Source organism: Artemia sp. Qi Xiang Cuo, chromosome 13 (genome assembly GCF_049724085.1).
Source record: "Artemia sp. Qi Xiang Cuo chromosome 13, ASM4972408v1, whole genome shotgun sequence".
Classification (NCBI taxonomy): domain Eukaryota; kingdom Metazoa; phylum Arthropoda; class Branchiopoda; order Anostraca; family Artemiidae; genus Artemia; species Artemia sp. Qi Xiang Cuo.
In genome coordinates, this window is record NC_142806.1 from 71,742,274 (window position 1) to 71,759,642 (window position 17,369).

The 17,369-nt window shown below is 36.2% G+C and overlaps 1 protein-coding gene across 1 annotated transcript in view; it reads right to left on the reverse strand.

Annotated features, from left to right (window-relative positions):
• Positions 1–17,369, reverse strand: part of LOC148945622 (bromodomain-containing protein 3-like) — a 193,430-nt gene that overhangs the window by 135,505 nt on the left and 40,556 nt on the right. The window contains exon 4 of the mRNA XM_089098755.1: positions 3,439–3,621. Coding sequence (XP_088954881.1) covers positions 3,439–3,621 — 183 coding nt within the window. The remainder of the gene's footprint in view (positions 1–3,438; positions 3,622–17,369) is intronic.

The following is a 17,369-nucleotide window of genomic DNA, read 5'->3' on the forward strand; positions in this document are numbered from 1 at the left end:
GTTTTGGAAGCAGTGCGAGAAGATGATGATTATTTTCTGTAAGTTGGTCTGACCACCTTCTAGATGCCAAGTTAATGCTACCCTTCGCTGTAGCTGCAGGCCATCACGAGTATGCAGTGTCTGATACAGTACATATAGGAGATGAGGAACCTGCCAGATGAAGTGCAAGACTTATTTGAAAGAGGCCTATTCAATGTGAAAAGGTGACCAGACTTGTTTAACCTTGTGCCGCCAGATCATACTATTGAATCTACCATAAATCTTGCTACAAAAAGAAATTCTGGTCTGGTTAATGTTGCAACAAGCCGACTATCAGTCGCAAAGTGGATTAATACCTCACCTTTTGTTGTCTCAGTTTCATCTGCTTTGTATGACCTTATTAATATGACTGAAACTTCAGAGTTTGATTCTCCCCATCACGAAGCTATCAAAAAGCAGATGATGCTTGTAAAAACGACTTTGTCCGTATTGTACTGTCACACAGACCTCTATACTGCAACTTAAGAAATCCTTATGAATGTGATAATCAATGAGCAGGCCAGTCCATCGGTTGCGAGCTCCTTACTTGCAGCTGAGGAACGAAAACTGGAAGCTATAGCCAAGTATATCTTGAAGTTATAGCCAAGGAGATGAAAAACCCTTTTCGAAAGTTGATGTGACCCCAATAGATGTTGCTTCAAGATAATTGGGATAAAAAACGAATGCCGTTGGACAAAGCGCAGTTTTTTCAGAGTTTATGATAGTGAAGAGAATCCTGTGTGGGAAAGATTCCAGCACTAACAGTGGATTGAAACAGCTTAAAAATATTCAGAGCTTTGAACTCGTTTCATATGCTCCTTCAATTTTTGAGCTCACGGATTCTACGTCAACGCTTGGTCACGACGGTAACACGACGAAGTCGTGTTAAGTCTACCGTGCTAGATTTTCCAAGAGAGGCTTGCGTGAATGGACTGAAAACCACTTATGGAAGGGATCCTAATCAGTTTTCCCTCAGTGATTTACGAGTACACTTGTACCCTCGTAAGAAGGAGCTAAAAGAGATGCCTCCTACAGAGGGGGTGTTTGTGGAGCATCGTAAACGTTCCTACTATCAGCTTGTGATCTGGAATGCCTCATTGGTTACAAAACCGTGTCTGCCAAGCCCTTTGACTTATGGATGGCAATTTTCTGAACAAGATGTTTTTCCAGTTGTTTCCTCACTTCCTGTACTGCCTCAATTACTCTGTTCCTCTCCCTTTGAACATAATTCTAATGCAAGTACAGGAAAGTTGGTTTCTGGTGCCACCACTTAGGTAAGTTTTAATAGTGTGCAGTTAGGAAGCTAGATCTGATTGTGCTCATCATTTTTTCTTTTCTCTCTTGGTACCTTATTCTGTCTCATATTCTAAGTTCAAACCTCTCATCTAGGTCCAAAAACAGAAAATATAGCTGATGACGTCATCGATTGTGCAAAATAGGTGACATCTCCTTTTGCACACAAAATTTCCGTTGTACTCACCTATATTCGTTTTCGGCAACCAATTCTGCCCCTGATAAATTCCTCAAAACTTCTTTAGATCGTTGAAGCCTGTGATGCTAGAATTGTGTTGGCTGGGTCCCTGACTATATGTACAACTTATCACATAACTAGAGGGTCCGAAGGGTATGTTGTCACCAATATCAACTATTCTCTTGAAAATGTAAACAAACTAATACCATTTTTTTTTTTTATTAAAAACCGTTTTTTTTCGAAACGCGTTTAAAGACCGATTTCTAATTGGAAAAAGGGGACATAAAGTAAACAGCTGCGACAAACTTAAAACTTTTTTTTTTAGAGCAAAATGATTTACCCCTTTTCCTAGATAGGGTCCAGTGGGCAAAAGATATTTTTATGTCTATGTCCGTAGCACTTTAATTATTTACTTCACTGTATATAATTAATTCGTTAAAAACTTATTTTTATAAATATTGATCATAAGAACTATATATTTTGTGTTTTATATTTAAAATAGGAAGGTAAACTCCAAACACTAAAATTCCATCTACAATACGGAACAATAAATAAGCATATAAGAGCAACCAAACCTTCCTGTCACGTACTTCCCAAACTCCTTTCTCGACGCAGCTTGCCCAGTGCACTGTTCGCTGGTACGACCACATCCTTCGTATACCAAATGACGTCCCAGTTTGGGTTGTGTTTACTTCAAGCCCACCCTGCACGGATGGAAATGTCCCTGAGAACGCCCCCCCCACTAGGTGGAAAGAAAAAGCCAACATACTCCTCAACCGAGCCCACATCCTCGAGTCTGGCAAGCAATAGGTCAACCTGGAGGTGCCTAGTCTCATATAAGAGAATGCAAAAGTATAGATCTCGCGAGAATACTTTTTAAGATATCGACTGAGAACACGAAGGTAATATCAGCCAGTGGACTGTCCACTGGCTCATATTACCCTCGTTTTCTCGGTTATTTGACTATATTATATATTATTTTTTTGTCATACATCATGTATAGCCAACGTGCTCTTAGAATTTATTTAAAATATCAACAGTCATCTACTTTTGCAATCTACTAGTAGTTGAATATTTGATTTATAGTCTGATCCTAGTCTGGATTACTATATCAGCTCCCCCTCCCCCCCTAAATCCGTCTATAAGCTCAGTCCGCATTTAAGTTGCTTTGCTTACACATTTTGCGCAACCGTCAAGTAAACTAAAAAAAAATCACACCAGTACAATATTGATTATGATTAAAACTAAGAATTAGGAAAAAACTAAAAGGGAAACTTAATAAAAATTCTAGAAAATTGTTAATAATTTAAGAAATTTTAAATTTTAACTACAATTTAAATTATTTTTAGATTTAATTTAAATGCTAGTTTACTTTAAAGTGCATGTTAAATTCGAATCCTGAATAGCAATAAAAATCTTAAATAAAGAGAAAATCCGAAAACAGTTGAGGGCACATTGGAACTTGTGACTAAAAAGATTTTTTTTTTTTTAATTTAAAGAAGATTGGAAAATTTAAGAAAACTGAAGAATTTTAAACGAGGTTTTTTGGTTAATTAAGAAATTTCCAAATCTTGAACCCAGTTTTAATTTATTTTGAGATTTGATTTATCTTTAAATTCATTCTGATATTAACTTATTTTTCAAATTTATAATAAATTTAAATTTTAAATTACAAAGTTTCAAATCAAGTAAAAGCTTAAAAAGTCACAACACACAATGACTATGGCTAAAAAAAGAATGTAAAAAATAAAATAAAGGATATTAAAAAAAAGAAATTAAACATTTTTAATCTAATCTTAATTTATTTTTTGACTTATTTTAAATATTAGTTTATATTCAAAATGTATATCAAAATAAATTCCTAATTTTAGATTCAAGAGATATTCAATCACCGAAAAAACAGATCACAATAACATAAAGAAACCTATGGCTAACATGAATTATGTTACCTGGTCTGACATGTCGTTGACAACCTTCTTAACCTGTCTTCCAGAAGATTCGCTTCGAGATCCAATAGATGAAACAGAATTTAGGGAGTTGGTCCATTTTGGCACTTTGGATCCAGCAGCAGTGTTTTCTAATGAGTTCCCAGTAGTAGTGTCAGCTTTCCTTTTTACGCCTTTCATGTGTTGCTGCAAAATTACCACAACTCAAGCTATTTGATGGTATTGTTAATTTAATATTTCAAAGTGGATTAATGCAAAAATAGTTTTGCTGCACAAAAATATGCTGCTGCAAAAACGACTCAACCCATTCAGTGGAATTCTTATTAAATGTTGTACAGCTGAAATAACGTTGCTACAAAAAATATGTTTCTGCAAAACAAGTGTTGTCGCACAAAATTATTGCTGCAAAAACAATGTTGCTGCAAAATGTGTTCTTGCAAAACTAAATCAGATAAAACTATCTTGGGACTTCTTAGTAAATGTGTTGCTGCAAAAATAATAAAAAAAAAATTTTTTTTTGAAAAAAAAATCTTACTGTACAACATGTGTTGCTCTAAAATTTTACAAATGCTCTAAAAAATATATACAAAAATAAAACAATTTTGGCTGTTTCATTGATTTTTCATTAAATCTGTTGCCGCAAAAAAATAAAAAAAAACTCAAGCTACATAAAATCTCACTGCACAGTATGTGTTGCTCTAAAAATTTACAGCTCAAAAAGTAATGCTACTGCACGAAGACGCGTTCCTATATTAATAAAACAGCTCAAGTTATTTAATCGAATTTTAATTGAATACATTGCTGGGAAAATGATGCTTGTTGCACAAGATATGTTGATGCAAAAACAAACCGACTCAAGCTATTCTATGGATTTTCTTATTAAATGTGTTACTCTAAAAATAATGTTGTTGCACAAAACCTATACTATAAAAATAAAGCAACTTAATCGATCTTATTGACTCTTTATTAACTATACTGCTTCAAAAATAATTTCGTTGCAAGAAATATGTTGCTGCAAAAATAACGTTACGACATGAAATATGTTCCTGCAAAAATGTGTTGGTGCAAAAAACAAGTACTGCTGCAAAAATTAACAACTCAAGCTAGTTAATGGATTTTTATTAAAGGTGTTAATGCAAAAACAATGTTGCTGCAAAAAATAAGTGACTATACAAATAAAACATAATAGAGAGAGCTACATAATAGAGTTTTATTAAATGTTTTGCGACAAAACCAATGTTGCTGAAATAAAAACGTATTGCCGTAAAATAAAACGATCCATCAAATTTAATGGATTTTCTATTAAGTATGTTTCTGCGAAAATAAAACAATTTGGTCTCTTCAATACACTTTATAGAATAAAAACCAAATTACAACAATGACAAATCAAAAGTTGCCCAGACTTCCAGGAACTAATGTCATTTGTATAGAAAAAATTCAGCATCATTTCATTGGTTCTTTCAAGTCATGTTGATTAGTATGCCAAATTATTTAATTGACACAGTTTTGATAAATACTAACAACACTGTTCAAAATCCATATTGTTGTCCATAGGATACACATACACCTCAAACCATTTAGAGGGAGAGGGATTAGGACCACTCTTATTTATCAGTCTTGACCAGCCTTGTGGCATTATCTTTTTGTGCTTATTGCTATTATGACAAATGAAAAAACTTACTGCTAATATAAACTAAATATAAATATTACATAAACTAATATAAACTTTAATAAATATATACTGCTTTCATTAAAATACAAATAAAACTCCAGTCAGTAAAAGAGTTGGAGAGGGAAGGGGAGAGGCACCACTCTTATTTAACTAAAAATGATGCTACTCTTAGTAGCTACTTAGCTACTAGATGCTATTCTTATTTGTAGTTGCAATGTAAAAATAAAAATAAACAAAAAAGGAATTTTTGACAAACAAATCGTATATTAATTTGTAAGCCCTGATAGCAGCAGCTTCTGCAGCACATGCAGTTCGACTGGTGGGTTTTTATTTGTCATAGCAGCAACATTAACACGCACACACACAAAAAATAAAATAAAATAGAAAGCTAATCAAGGTTTATAATTAAGAGTGGTGCTAATCCCCTCTTTCTAAATGTCCCCTCTTTCTAAATGTCTTAAGCTTCATCTGCGCTTTACTGAAATCGATTGATATTTCGAGCTGTAGGTTAGCAACAAAAGCACACAAAAATATCACAAGGCTAATCAAAACTCTCTAAATGGCCCAAGGGTCATTTTCTCTTTACTGAAAAAGATGTCTATGATGTGTATTTTACTTGTCATAATACCAACAAAAACAAAACAATACCACTAGACTAAGCATGGCTTATAAATAAGTGTTCTTACTCCCCCTCCCTTTCCCACCCTGCAAAGGGCTCGAGTTTCGTTTTGTCATTTGTGCTTTATTGAAAACGATACGAATTTGAGTAGTGTTTTTTATTTGACATAACAGCAAAAGTGACACAACGACAAAACACCGTTTTCATACATACCGTTTTCAATAAAAGACAAATGAAACTCATTATGTTTCCAGTAAACACAAATTAAACTCAAACAAAATGGGTTTGAGGGGGAGGGTGAAGCCCATTCTTATTTATAAGTCTTCTGATATTTTTCGTTGGTATGTTATGGTTAGTGTTATGACAAATAAAAACTTACTGCTACAGATACATATCGTTTTCAGTAAAATGCAAATGACAAAATGAAATTCAAGCCCTTTCCAGGGTTTGAGAGGGAGGGGGAGTAGCACCACTCATTTCTATAGGCCATGATTAGCATTTTTGTAATTTCCGTTGTTGTTGCTGTTATCATAGGCAGCGCAATAACGCTGTAGAAGTAAAAAGCAGAGTGGACTCCATGTTTATTTTAGGAGGGAGCTCATTCGATCAGAAATTGAAATTTCTAGTGCCCTTCTTAAGAGTCAAAAGCGATTGGAGGGCAACAAACCCCCTCCCACGCACTTTTTGCTGTCCTTCCCCAAAGAAATTTTAAGACATTTTGAGATAGCCGTTTTGTTCAGCACAGCTAAAATTTCCAATAACTATGCCTCCCGGGATGACGTGACCTCCACAACCCTTTGGGGCAAGGGCTATAAGTTATACAATTTGCTCATTGTTTAAATACATGATTTTTTATTGGAAAAAGGTAGGCATGTTTGATCTTGGGTTTCCAAAAAGGCTAAGGGTATTAATGTGAAGCTTTCAGGGAATACTGACTGCAGTGGTAAACTAAATCAGAACACACTATGCGTATGCAGGTTGTCTAAAGGACGCATCAGCAGTATCTCAGGAACGGCTTAAGGTATGAAGTCGAAACTTTCATGACATGCTGAGAGGGATGTGGAACTAAACAGAAGACATTATATGTGCATACTACCGCTGCAACTAGTGTTATTACCACATCTACTACAACAAATGTGACTACGGCTTCTTGTGACTGCGACTACTTGATACTCTGACTATGACTACTTGCAACTGCGACTACCTCCGACTACTTACGACTAAGAGTGCAACTGCTTAGCGTGTGAAACCTGACTGCCTGCAACTGCGACTACTTGCGAAAGCTACCACTATTATTGCGATCGGGACTGTGACTTTTACTGATATTTCTACTGCTACGACCACTGGTACTATTACTACTCCTACTACTACATCTTCTCAACTAAACGAAAAGATTTTAAGTACATTCAGGTTGTCAAAATGACAAAAAGATGCAGGATCTCAGTAACAGAATAGAATATTAAATTGAAAATTCCAGGGGAAGTTTAGGTGGATGTAAAACTAATTCAAAAGACTATCTGAATCCAGATTGCCGAAAGGGCGTCTGTGCAATATTCCAGAAACAGCTAAGTTTAGTACTTTGGAAGGGCATGTTTAACCAAATCAAAAGATAATATATGCACCTAAGGTTTTCAAAAGGCGCACCTACAATATCTAAGGAACGGCTAAGTTTGTTAAGTTGAACCTTCCAGGACATGTTGAGCTAAGTCAAAAGAAATTATATGCATCTAGGCTGTCAAAGGAGCGCCTCTACAATATCTTAGAAGTGTGTAAGGGTATTAAGCTGAAAATGTCAGGGCATTTTGAGAGGGATATTGAGCAGAATCAAAAGACACTATGTGCACCCAGATGGCCAAAAGGACGTAGCTGCAATATTTCAGGAACGGCTAAGGGTATTAAATTAAGACTTTCATTGCATATTGAAGGAATGTGGAACTAAAAGAAAGACTCTATGTGCATTCAAGGTAGTCAAAAGTATTTATTTGCAATATCTCATGAACGCCCAAGGGAATAAAATTGAAAGTTATAAGGTATGCTGGGAGAGCGGGGAGGGTCAATTAACATTTGCCTGTATTCAGGATTGTAACCTGATAGTGGTCAGAATAGCTTCAATCCTATAGAGGCCCGAGTATTATGCAGATCGTCAATCAACTTATTTGAATAATGTTCGCCGTACCCCTCCGTCCAAGTTATATAGTACACAAATTTTCAAAATTACAAAATTTTGTCCTATATATAAATACCAAGCAAAAATTTTGATTCTTAAGGAGGAAAACCGAAAGTTTTACTAATATTCCCTTTATTACCCAAGAAAAAGAAACTATATCAATTAAAAAGAACAAATTAATTTAGAAAACTTTTTCCAATAAACAGGTGAAACCCATGACTAATTACGTCATTTGCGTAATTTGCAATTCACTGCAACGTCATTTTTCGTCACTTGCAACGTCTTTTGCAATTCACAGCAAACATCATTTGCAATTCACTGCAAGTGTCGGTTTATGGAATACGTTATTTCTGTTTGGGTTCATGGAGCCTCCACAAATTTTTTTGCACATTTTAACACTTTAAATCCGAATCTTCAGTTCATCCTAGTCATAACTTGTCTTTTTTAGTCATTAACTAAAAAAAGTTTTTCCACAAAATAAGTTTTTCAAAGAAAAGTAAAGAACTCCATTAAACCAAAAATGAGTAAAAATAAAATCAAATAATCTACCAAGCGTGAAACTACCACAAATCAGCACTGATGAATAAATGAAACCCAAAACGAACAGAAATTATAATTGATAACCGAGTCAAACTCAAAACGAGCAGAAATTAACATGAGCAGGGCTCAAAACCCCAATGCCTTCCCAAGGCCAGACATAATTTGCACTTTACCGAAAAAATACAAATGAATGTGCATTGTCAGTTTAATATACATATACTGATATTTATTAATTAAAATGCTAATAATATTTGATTTATTAAAGTCATGAAATTGAAAACATTAAATTTTTTTTAGTAAAGTGCAAATTATGTTCTGGCCTTGGGAAAGCATAGGGGTTTTGAGCTCTACTCATCGTAGTTTCTGCTCGTTTTGAGTTTGACTCGGTTATTTATTGCAATTTATGTTCGTTTTTGGTTTCGTCTATTTACCGATACTGATTTGTGGTAGTTTAACGCCTGGAATATTATTTTGATTTTATTTTTACTCATTTTTGGTTACTGGAGTTCTTTTTTTGAAAAACCTATTTTGTGGAAAAAGTTTTTTTTTTATTAATTTCTGTTTGTTTTATATTGACACAGTCTTTTCAGGGAAAAAGAAGATAATAGTTAAAATATTTTTGGTTTTTATTTAAGAATTTATAGTCTAGCCAGCTATTTGCATGCTGGAGAAAATTTTTCAACAATTTTCAACAACATACACCCTTTTCAGAACTTGGACATGAATAGTAGTGTTTAATTAAGTTTAATAGAAAACTTGATACCATTCGCAAAAAAAGCAATTTATGCTCTTTTAAAGCTTGGATACACTTCACTCTTTTGATTTGATTAAATTTAAGAGCAGAAGTAGTAATAGAAGTAGCCCCGAAAGTTTGAACATAATACCCTCAGTCGTTCTTAAGATACTGCTGAGATGCCTTTTTGGCAATTAGTATTAACATAGTACATTTTGATTTCATCTTAAGGCAACATTTAGTTTTTAAACATAATGGGCAAATTGCATAACTGTGGGGGGTTGACGTACGCAATGGCCCTAGAGATACAGGTACAAGATCTTTAAGTTATGCTGAACAAAATAGCTATCTTAAATTTTGATTGGAAGTGTTTTGAAAATTATGAGCTAAAGAAGAGGGCTGATTGCCCTCCAATCACTTTTGACTCTTAAAATCGTTACTAGAGCTTTGAATTTCCAATCAAATTGACCCCTTTAAAACATTGATGATATTACTTGCTATGATAGAGAAGCGCTGCTTATTATTATTATTATTATTATTTATTGGAAAACCCGTCATACAAAAAAGGAAAAGACAGAGCAATAAGCAAAAAAAAAGCAATAGACATAAATTTAGGAGTTATACATGTGGTTTTTAGTGACGAACGCTGGAACTAAGATCCAGATCAGCTCTTAGAACAAATTACACAAAACGAGAAAGAAAAACTCAATTATACACTGCTCTGTAGGTACGCGACATGTTTCTTTTTTTTAGGCTCCTAAATACTGAACAAACAAAAACAATATGAACATCATTGCATCAAGCCGCAATTGGTAAAAAAAAAAAAAAAAAAAAAATTAATCATCAGTGAATTAAAAAAGATATATAGTAGATAATCATATCAACTAGTGTAAACATGATAAGAAACGGTAAAAACAACTAAATGACACTTTCGCCTGCTGGTCTTGAACTCAGATCACTCTCAACAAATGATTCATTTACTCCCATATACATAAATAACAGAAACAAGGGAATTATTCAATTACGGATCATTTCACAACTTTACTTAAAGCAATATGCTTAAAAGAACCGATAATTATTAAACAATTAAATTATTAGTAGTATACGCAATATATTATCAAAGAAAAATTGTCACCAACATTGAGAATAACCAGCGTCACTTAAATTGGACTCATACGAAAAGAGACTAAATCACCAATCAGTTTAAAAACTGCAACAATTACACTAAGCACGAAAACAAACACTTAAAAAAAAAAAAAAAAAAAAAAAAATCTTAACTACTGGGCCAGTACTGACGACCAGGGATGGTTCACCTTCATTAAACGGGAATTATAAGCACGAATTTGCTTTTCCACAGCTATAATGGGGTCAACAATGCTGAATTTTCTAATTAGATAAGAACTGCGCGTCCAAGAGGGAAAACGTAAAAGATATTTTGCGAACCGGAAGAAAACTTAACGAATTTTGACTTGTCAGAATTTGTGAGCATTTTCCAAAACGACGATATGTACAGATAATGTGGTAGAGCGACAGAGTTAAAAAGTTTCGAGAGAAGATGGCGGCTGTATCGTAACTTATTTGTTACAAAAGAAGTATATGATAACCCAACTCTACGCTCAATGTGAGCAATTAATAGTTGTCGCGTGTGCATTACTGACGAACCAATGGGAAGACCGAGATAGGTGATATGATCTACTGGCTTAATCCTACTATTTCCGAGATGAATATCCCTAGGCGACGCTTGCTTCCAGTTGAAGAATACAACTTCGGACTTTTCAGCATTGAACTGAAGACCTAGTTTTGCATACTCAGACTGTAGCGTTGCGAAAATCTCGCTTATGAGCTGGATAGTGCCGCTCAAATTCAGAATGTCGTCTGCATAACATACGAGAGATAAATCAAGACCGGCAAAGATGAATGATGTGGGAACAGCTGACTGTGCATCAAGAACTCCATCATTGAAGAGTGAAGGGGAAGAAAATCACCTTGACGGGTATCTTTTTCGACATTGACAAAAAAAATTAGGGGTTGGTGCGTAGACTTGAGAGCCATCAACTTTAGCTAATGGGTGAAGTATTAGGCGAACTTTAAGACGATAATAGATGTATTGAAGGGCTCTGATATATGAAGGACTCACTCCACGTTTTGCTGCGTGGAGTAGCATAGTGGCGTGAATGAGAGAGTCGAACGCTTTACGAACATCATGCCCAGCCAACACAAGAGTTTCGCCCGATGCATCAGCATCGATCAATGCGTTCGCAACAACCGATCAATGCGTTCGCGACAACCTACAAAGCGTGGACACAACTGAGACGTGGCTGGAATCCAAATTGGTAAGGTGGAACATAGCATTTCGCGTTCAGATGGTCAATGAACAAAAGTTCAAAAAGCTTACAGAAGGTAGTAGCCACTGTTATAGGGCGGAAGGACGAGCACTGGGTAGCGAGTTTACCTTTCTTTGGAATCGGAGTGCGATCTCCGATTGAGAAATAAGATGGTACAACTCCTTGGATAACAATCATCTGCATCGAAAGAGCAATATGGTTTACCAGCAGCTTGCTTCCATGCAGAATGTGAAGAGCGCTCACTTTATCGATGCCAGAAGATTTCTTACGCTTTAGGCGTTAGATTGCTCGCGGTACAGAATCAACTGAAACAACAAAATTGTTGGTTGGACAACTAGACAGAAATTTTTAAAGCTAATCTTCATATTCGGACTGTAGGGCGGCATCTGGTGGGGAGAATTCAGCAGAGAAGTATGAATTCCATTCGGAATCAGAAATAACTTGAGCAGATAGGCGGGCTCTAGGAGGATCACTTGATACATTTCTCCAGAAGGAAGGTTGGGACAGAGAAGCTTTCTGGGCTGTCTCTTCAACTATCTGGTTCATGTGGATTGATAGTTCTTTTGCAAACTTTCTTTTGGTAGAAAGACAAATGTCAGAAACCCAGCCAGAGCGAGGACGGTCACAGTGGAGCCACAAATGGTACCAAAATTTGGATTTTCTCCAAGCTTCAACTAGGCTGGGATTACTAGATCAGTGCTTCGTGACACCCCAACGTATACATTTAAGAGGCATAGCGGCTTTTTCTAAGCATCGCAGGGCGTGACAAATTTGTGCAAGATAGATATCTAGCAACACCCGTATTTCATTTGCATCAATTTTCGGATTTTCCATGAGCAGCTGGAACGGAACATGAATTTTATGTAGGACAGAATTAGTAACTACAGTAAAAAGATCTCTTGGATGTTTTCCCAATCCCTGTAAAATAGGGCGCGGGGCTGATGTGGTTGTATGGTGGGAGTAGACTGAGCAGAGGGACAATAAATAGATGCAGATATTGGAAGGTGATCTGATAGTTGGAAATCAGTAACGACGTAAACATGTGACACTTGGAGATTTATAGAAGAAACTGCATGGTCAAGGTTCGACACGTGAATTGAATGGTGTGTGTAAGTGTAATCAAGATCTGTCGGCAATATCCTTAGCCAATCGTCAAAAATATCAGACAAAATAGAAGTACGCAATAACGAGGCGTCAGTTAAATTACAGTTAAAATTTCCTATAATAATACAACACTTACCTAACAGGCGAATCTTTGAAAGGCAAGACCCCAGTTTCTCACACCCAGAAGTAAATAAAAATTCGGATCGGTCATTGCGGTAATCAGTCGGGAGAGAGACGTTTACAACAACATACTCTTCTATATGGACAGTAAGAAAAAAAATCACATGAATAAAAAATAATCGACTGACACAAGGTCCTAACAAGCATCACAATACCACCCAAGGTGCGGCCACTGGAAGCGCGTTTAGCGGGCACTGAATGGCTAGTTGAAATTATTGTCAATTTTCAGAAGGCCTAAACTATGACTCGTCAAAAAATGTTCTTGCAAGCACAATACGTCACAGTTCGAAAGCAAACCTTTTATCACAGGAAGTTTGACTAAAAGTCCACCATTAATATTCCACGAAAGTACAGCTTGTGCAGTAGTAGACAAATCCATGTCATACCATGGGCTTTGCTAGTTGACTTTTGTTATTAGGACACTTTACGCTGCAACAAATATGGCCGGTAACTTTCCATTTTAGACAGAACATTTTTTCCGAACACGGAGAGGCAATGTTTGAGGTGTCCACAGCGAGAGCAGAGGGTCCGCTTAGAGCACTGCGATGCCAGATGTCCAGTCTTATGACACGAGAAACAACGCTCTGGGAGATATACAAATGCTTGTGCAGAAAGCTTTTTGTAGCCAACTTTCACAGAAACTTTCAAGAACTGATCCAGGTTTTGTTTCGACTCGAAGTAGACCTTGAACATTCGGGACTTTCCGCACTGTGAATCTTTCACGCAATTTGGTACAAGAGATTTTACTTTATTCTCATCGTATTCGATCGGTACGCTTTTCAGGATCCCTACAAACAGTATGGATTTCACACTCACCGAGATACCTGAGGTACTGTTTTTAGCATTATCGGCAATTTTGTTCGCTGCACGCTTTGACTTAACAACAAGTTTCCATTCCGAAGCCGATTTTTAAGTTCAGTTATTTCACCTGAGGCCTCAGGGCAAAGTTTATCGACGAAGTCCTTACAAGCATTAGGTGAGGTCAGGTTTCCAGGATAGTTCTTTAGTACAACAGCAAACGTAGGAGCTCGGGTAGGGTTAGTTGTTACGTTGGTATCAATTCTAGATGGCCAAACAGGGCCTGAATGCGTCGCATTCTCGAAAAAGCCGTCAATTTTCAGAGAGAGTTCATTAACTTTCGAGACTAAAGTAGCCGAGACTGCCTCCCCGATTGTTGGGGTTTCAGAAGGTGAGAATATAACAAAGTGGGATCCTTTGACATCGGCTCTGAATATTCAGCTCCTTATACAGAAACTCTTTAGCACTGATAATAGTACCATGATAAAAAAAAACTTACAGCTTTTCCGATAATCAGGTCAATTATCGCACCATGAAGCCTAGATCTCGTGACAAAGTTCAGTAATGGATTGAAAATAATCACGCTATTTTGATCGTTCCTTGCACGATTTAATTATGATAACAAGGGACAGTCAAGTATTCCAATCAAATTGTATATGTAGTAGGTCAACGTAATATGCAAGGCAAATCACATAAACCAAATTCAAGGTGAACTATTTTCAAATCCAAATCCGATTATGAAATTAATTCAATAAAAACCATAGGGAATCACAAATGTCTTACTGTATTAACAGTTTTACTGTATGAATGAGATTATATCCAAAAAGAGGTATTTGCAGTATGAACTCTCAATGTAACTATTGCTTATATGCCCTTTTAATACTTGCATGCGTATAGCTTTTTCGTTTAATTGAAACTACCCCTAAAAGTTTGAACTTAATGCCCTTAAGTTACATTAGTCACAGTGACCGTAGAAGTAGTACCAAAAGTATACACATAGTGTCCAGGCTAGTTCAAAATCTGTTACAACTTACCCTGAAAGGTCTAACTTAATATTGTAAGCTGTTATTGTGAAATTGCTTTGCCACCCTACTGACAATCTACATGATCATAGTTCGTTTTGATTTAGTTCAGCATTCGCCTCATTATTCCTTGAAAGCTTCACCTTAATACCCTTAGCTTGCATAGTATCAATAGTTGTAGTAGCAGTAGAAGCATTAGTAGCAGTATGCACATAACACTTTTTTCAACATGCCCTTCAACACACGATGCAATTTTTAACTTAATACCATCAACCGGTCCTGAAGCATTGCTGATACGTCCTCTTGACAACCGATGTGGGCATAGTGTGTTTTGATTAATTTCAATAGAGTTACAATATTGCCCAAAATTTTTACCTTAATACCCTTAGATTTATTAGTAGTATTAGCAGCACCCGTAAATATAGTAGTAGCAGTAGAAGTAGAGTTAATAGCAGTAGTCTTAGCTTTAGTAGCAGTAGTATTAGTAGCAATATGAATATAAATATTATAAATTTGATGGATGCTGTTTGGAGGTTCGGTGGTATTCGGTTCCGGTAAGTTGAGCTCTAATTATGATATTTTTTTATTTTTTTTGCTTATTGATTTATTAGGAGGGTTTTCTCCCGTACAAGTTTGCTTCAGGGACTCAAAAATGCAGACTTTATTTTTAAATAAACCCAGTGTTACTTAATAATAAAAGTAGCAGTAGTAGTAGATGTAGGAGTAGAAGCAGTCAGTGTCGTTACTAGCCAAAATGTTTAGGGGGGAGAGCAAGGAATTTTACCGACTGGCTGGTCACTTTTACCGAGTGTTTTTTATCACTAATTAGCATAATGTCCGTTTTGAATACAATACGTAGAATTACTGCACGAGTCGGTAAAACCGCTGCATTTACCAACCAAGATTTAGATTTCAGCACATATCATGTGGTACAAAGTTCAGTACAAAGTTGTGGCACCATCTATAAAATCACGGCACGAGTCGGTAAAACCGCTGCGTTGCCGACCAAGTTCAAAATTTCTGTAGATGACATGTCAGTATTTTCGTTATCTTTATTGAACCGAACAAAAATTTTAACGGCGTCGGAAAAATCGTGGCGCAAAGTGCTACGATTTTACCGAATTATTTTTTTCTACCGAGTGACCAAAAACCTTGGGGGGGGGGGAGTTGTCCCCCCTCCATACGTGACGGCCCTGAAAGCAGTAATATTATGATGCAAATATTGTCTTTGGGTTAGTTCAACATCCCCCACAACAAGCGTTGTAAATTTAATTTCACACACGAAACTGTTCCTAAGATATTGCTGATATGCCTTTTTGACACCCTGTAAACACGGATGGCAGGTTGCCATCCGTACAACAGAAATTTTCAGAAATATTCTCTGAAAATTTTACCTTTATACCCTTAGGCATAGTTGTAATAGTAGTCACAGCAGTAGCATAACTGATCAACTTGATACAATTAGCCATTGCTATGATATTGTCGATTTGCTCTTTTAACCTGTATATTCGTATACTTTTTGAAATTTTCATCTTAATGTCCTTAGCCTTAAAAGTAGTTGCGATAGAAGTAGTAATTGGAGCAATAGTAGACCTAGGGAATGTTGCAGTAGCAGTAGTATTAGTAGTAGTGTGCACATATTGCCTTTTGGTTAATTAATCTTCCCCTTAAGTATTCTCCGAGAGTTCAAACTTGATATAGAAACCAATTCTTAGGATATGCTATTTTGACAATCTAAATGCACGTAGTCTCTTTTGTCAGTTCGAATTTACCATCAATATTCTCTCAAATTTTACCTTCACAGACTTAGCCTCAGTAGTACTATTATCACAGTAGTTTCTGGTAGTAAATGTAGTTGCAGTGTTAGTGTTGTATTAGCGGTGGTAGCATGTGCATATTGCCTTTTGGTCAGTTGAACATGAAGTGGGGTTGCCAATTTTTAGAGACATGACATGACTTCATAGACATGAAGTAAATTTGCCAATTTTTGGCTTATTACAAGATTTAAAGTGTAAATGACGATATGGTCTGTCCTTGGCTAGCCCACTAAATGGCTTTGAGCTCGTTAATGGATTTCTCTCATTAACAAGACCGTGTTTGCTCTTGGCTAACCCATTAAGTGGGTTATGCAATTTTTGGCTTGTCAATCAAGACCTGGTTTCCCCTTAGCTAACCCATTAAGTAGGTTTGGCAAGTTTTGGCTCATTAATGGTTTTGCCTTATTAATCAGGACCTGGTTTGCCCTTGGCTAATTTTATTAGTAGGCTTGGTACCACTATCTGATTTACCCTTTGCTAGTCCATTAAGTGTGTTTGGCAATTTTTGGCTCATTAATGGTTTTGCCTTATTAATCAGTACCTGGTTTGCCCTTAGCTAATTTTATTAGTAGGCTTGGTACCACTATCTGATTTACCCTTTGCTAGTCCATTAAGTGTGTTTGGCAATTTTTGGCTCATTAATGGTTTTGCCTTATTAATCAGGACCTGGTTTGCCCTTAGCTAATTTTATTAGTAGACTTGGTACCACTATCTGATTTACCCTTTGCTAGTCCATTAAGTGTGTTTGGCAATTTTTGGCTCATTAATGGTTTTGCCTTATTAATCAGGACCTGGTTTGCCCTTAGCTAATTTTATTAGTAGGCTTGGTACCACTATCTGATTTACCCTTTGCTAGTCCATTAAGTGTGTTTGGCAATTTTTGGCTCATTAGTGGTTTTGCCTTATTAATCAGGACCTGGTTTGCCCTTAGCTAATT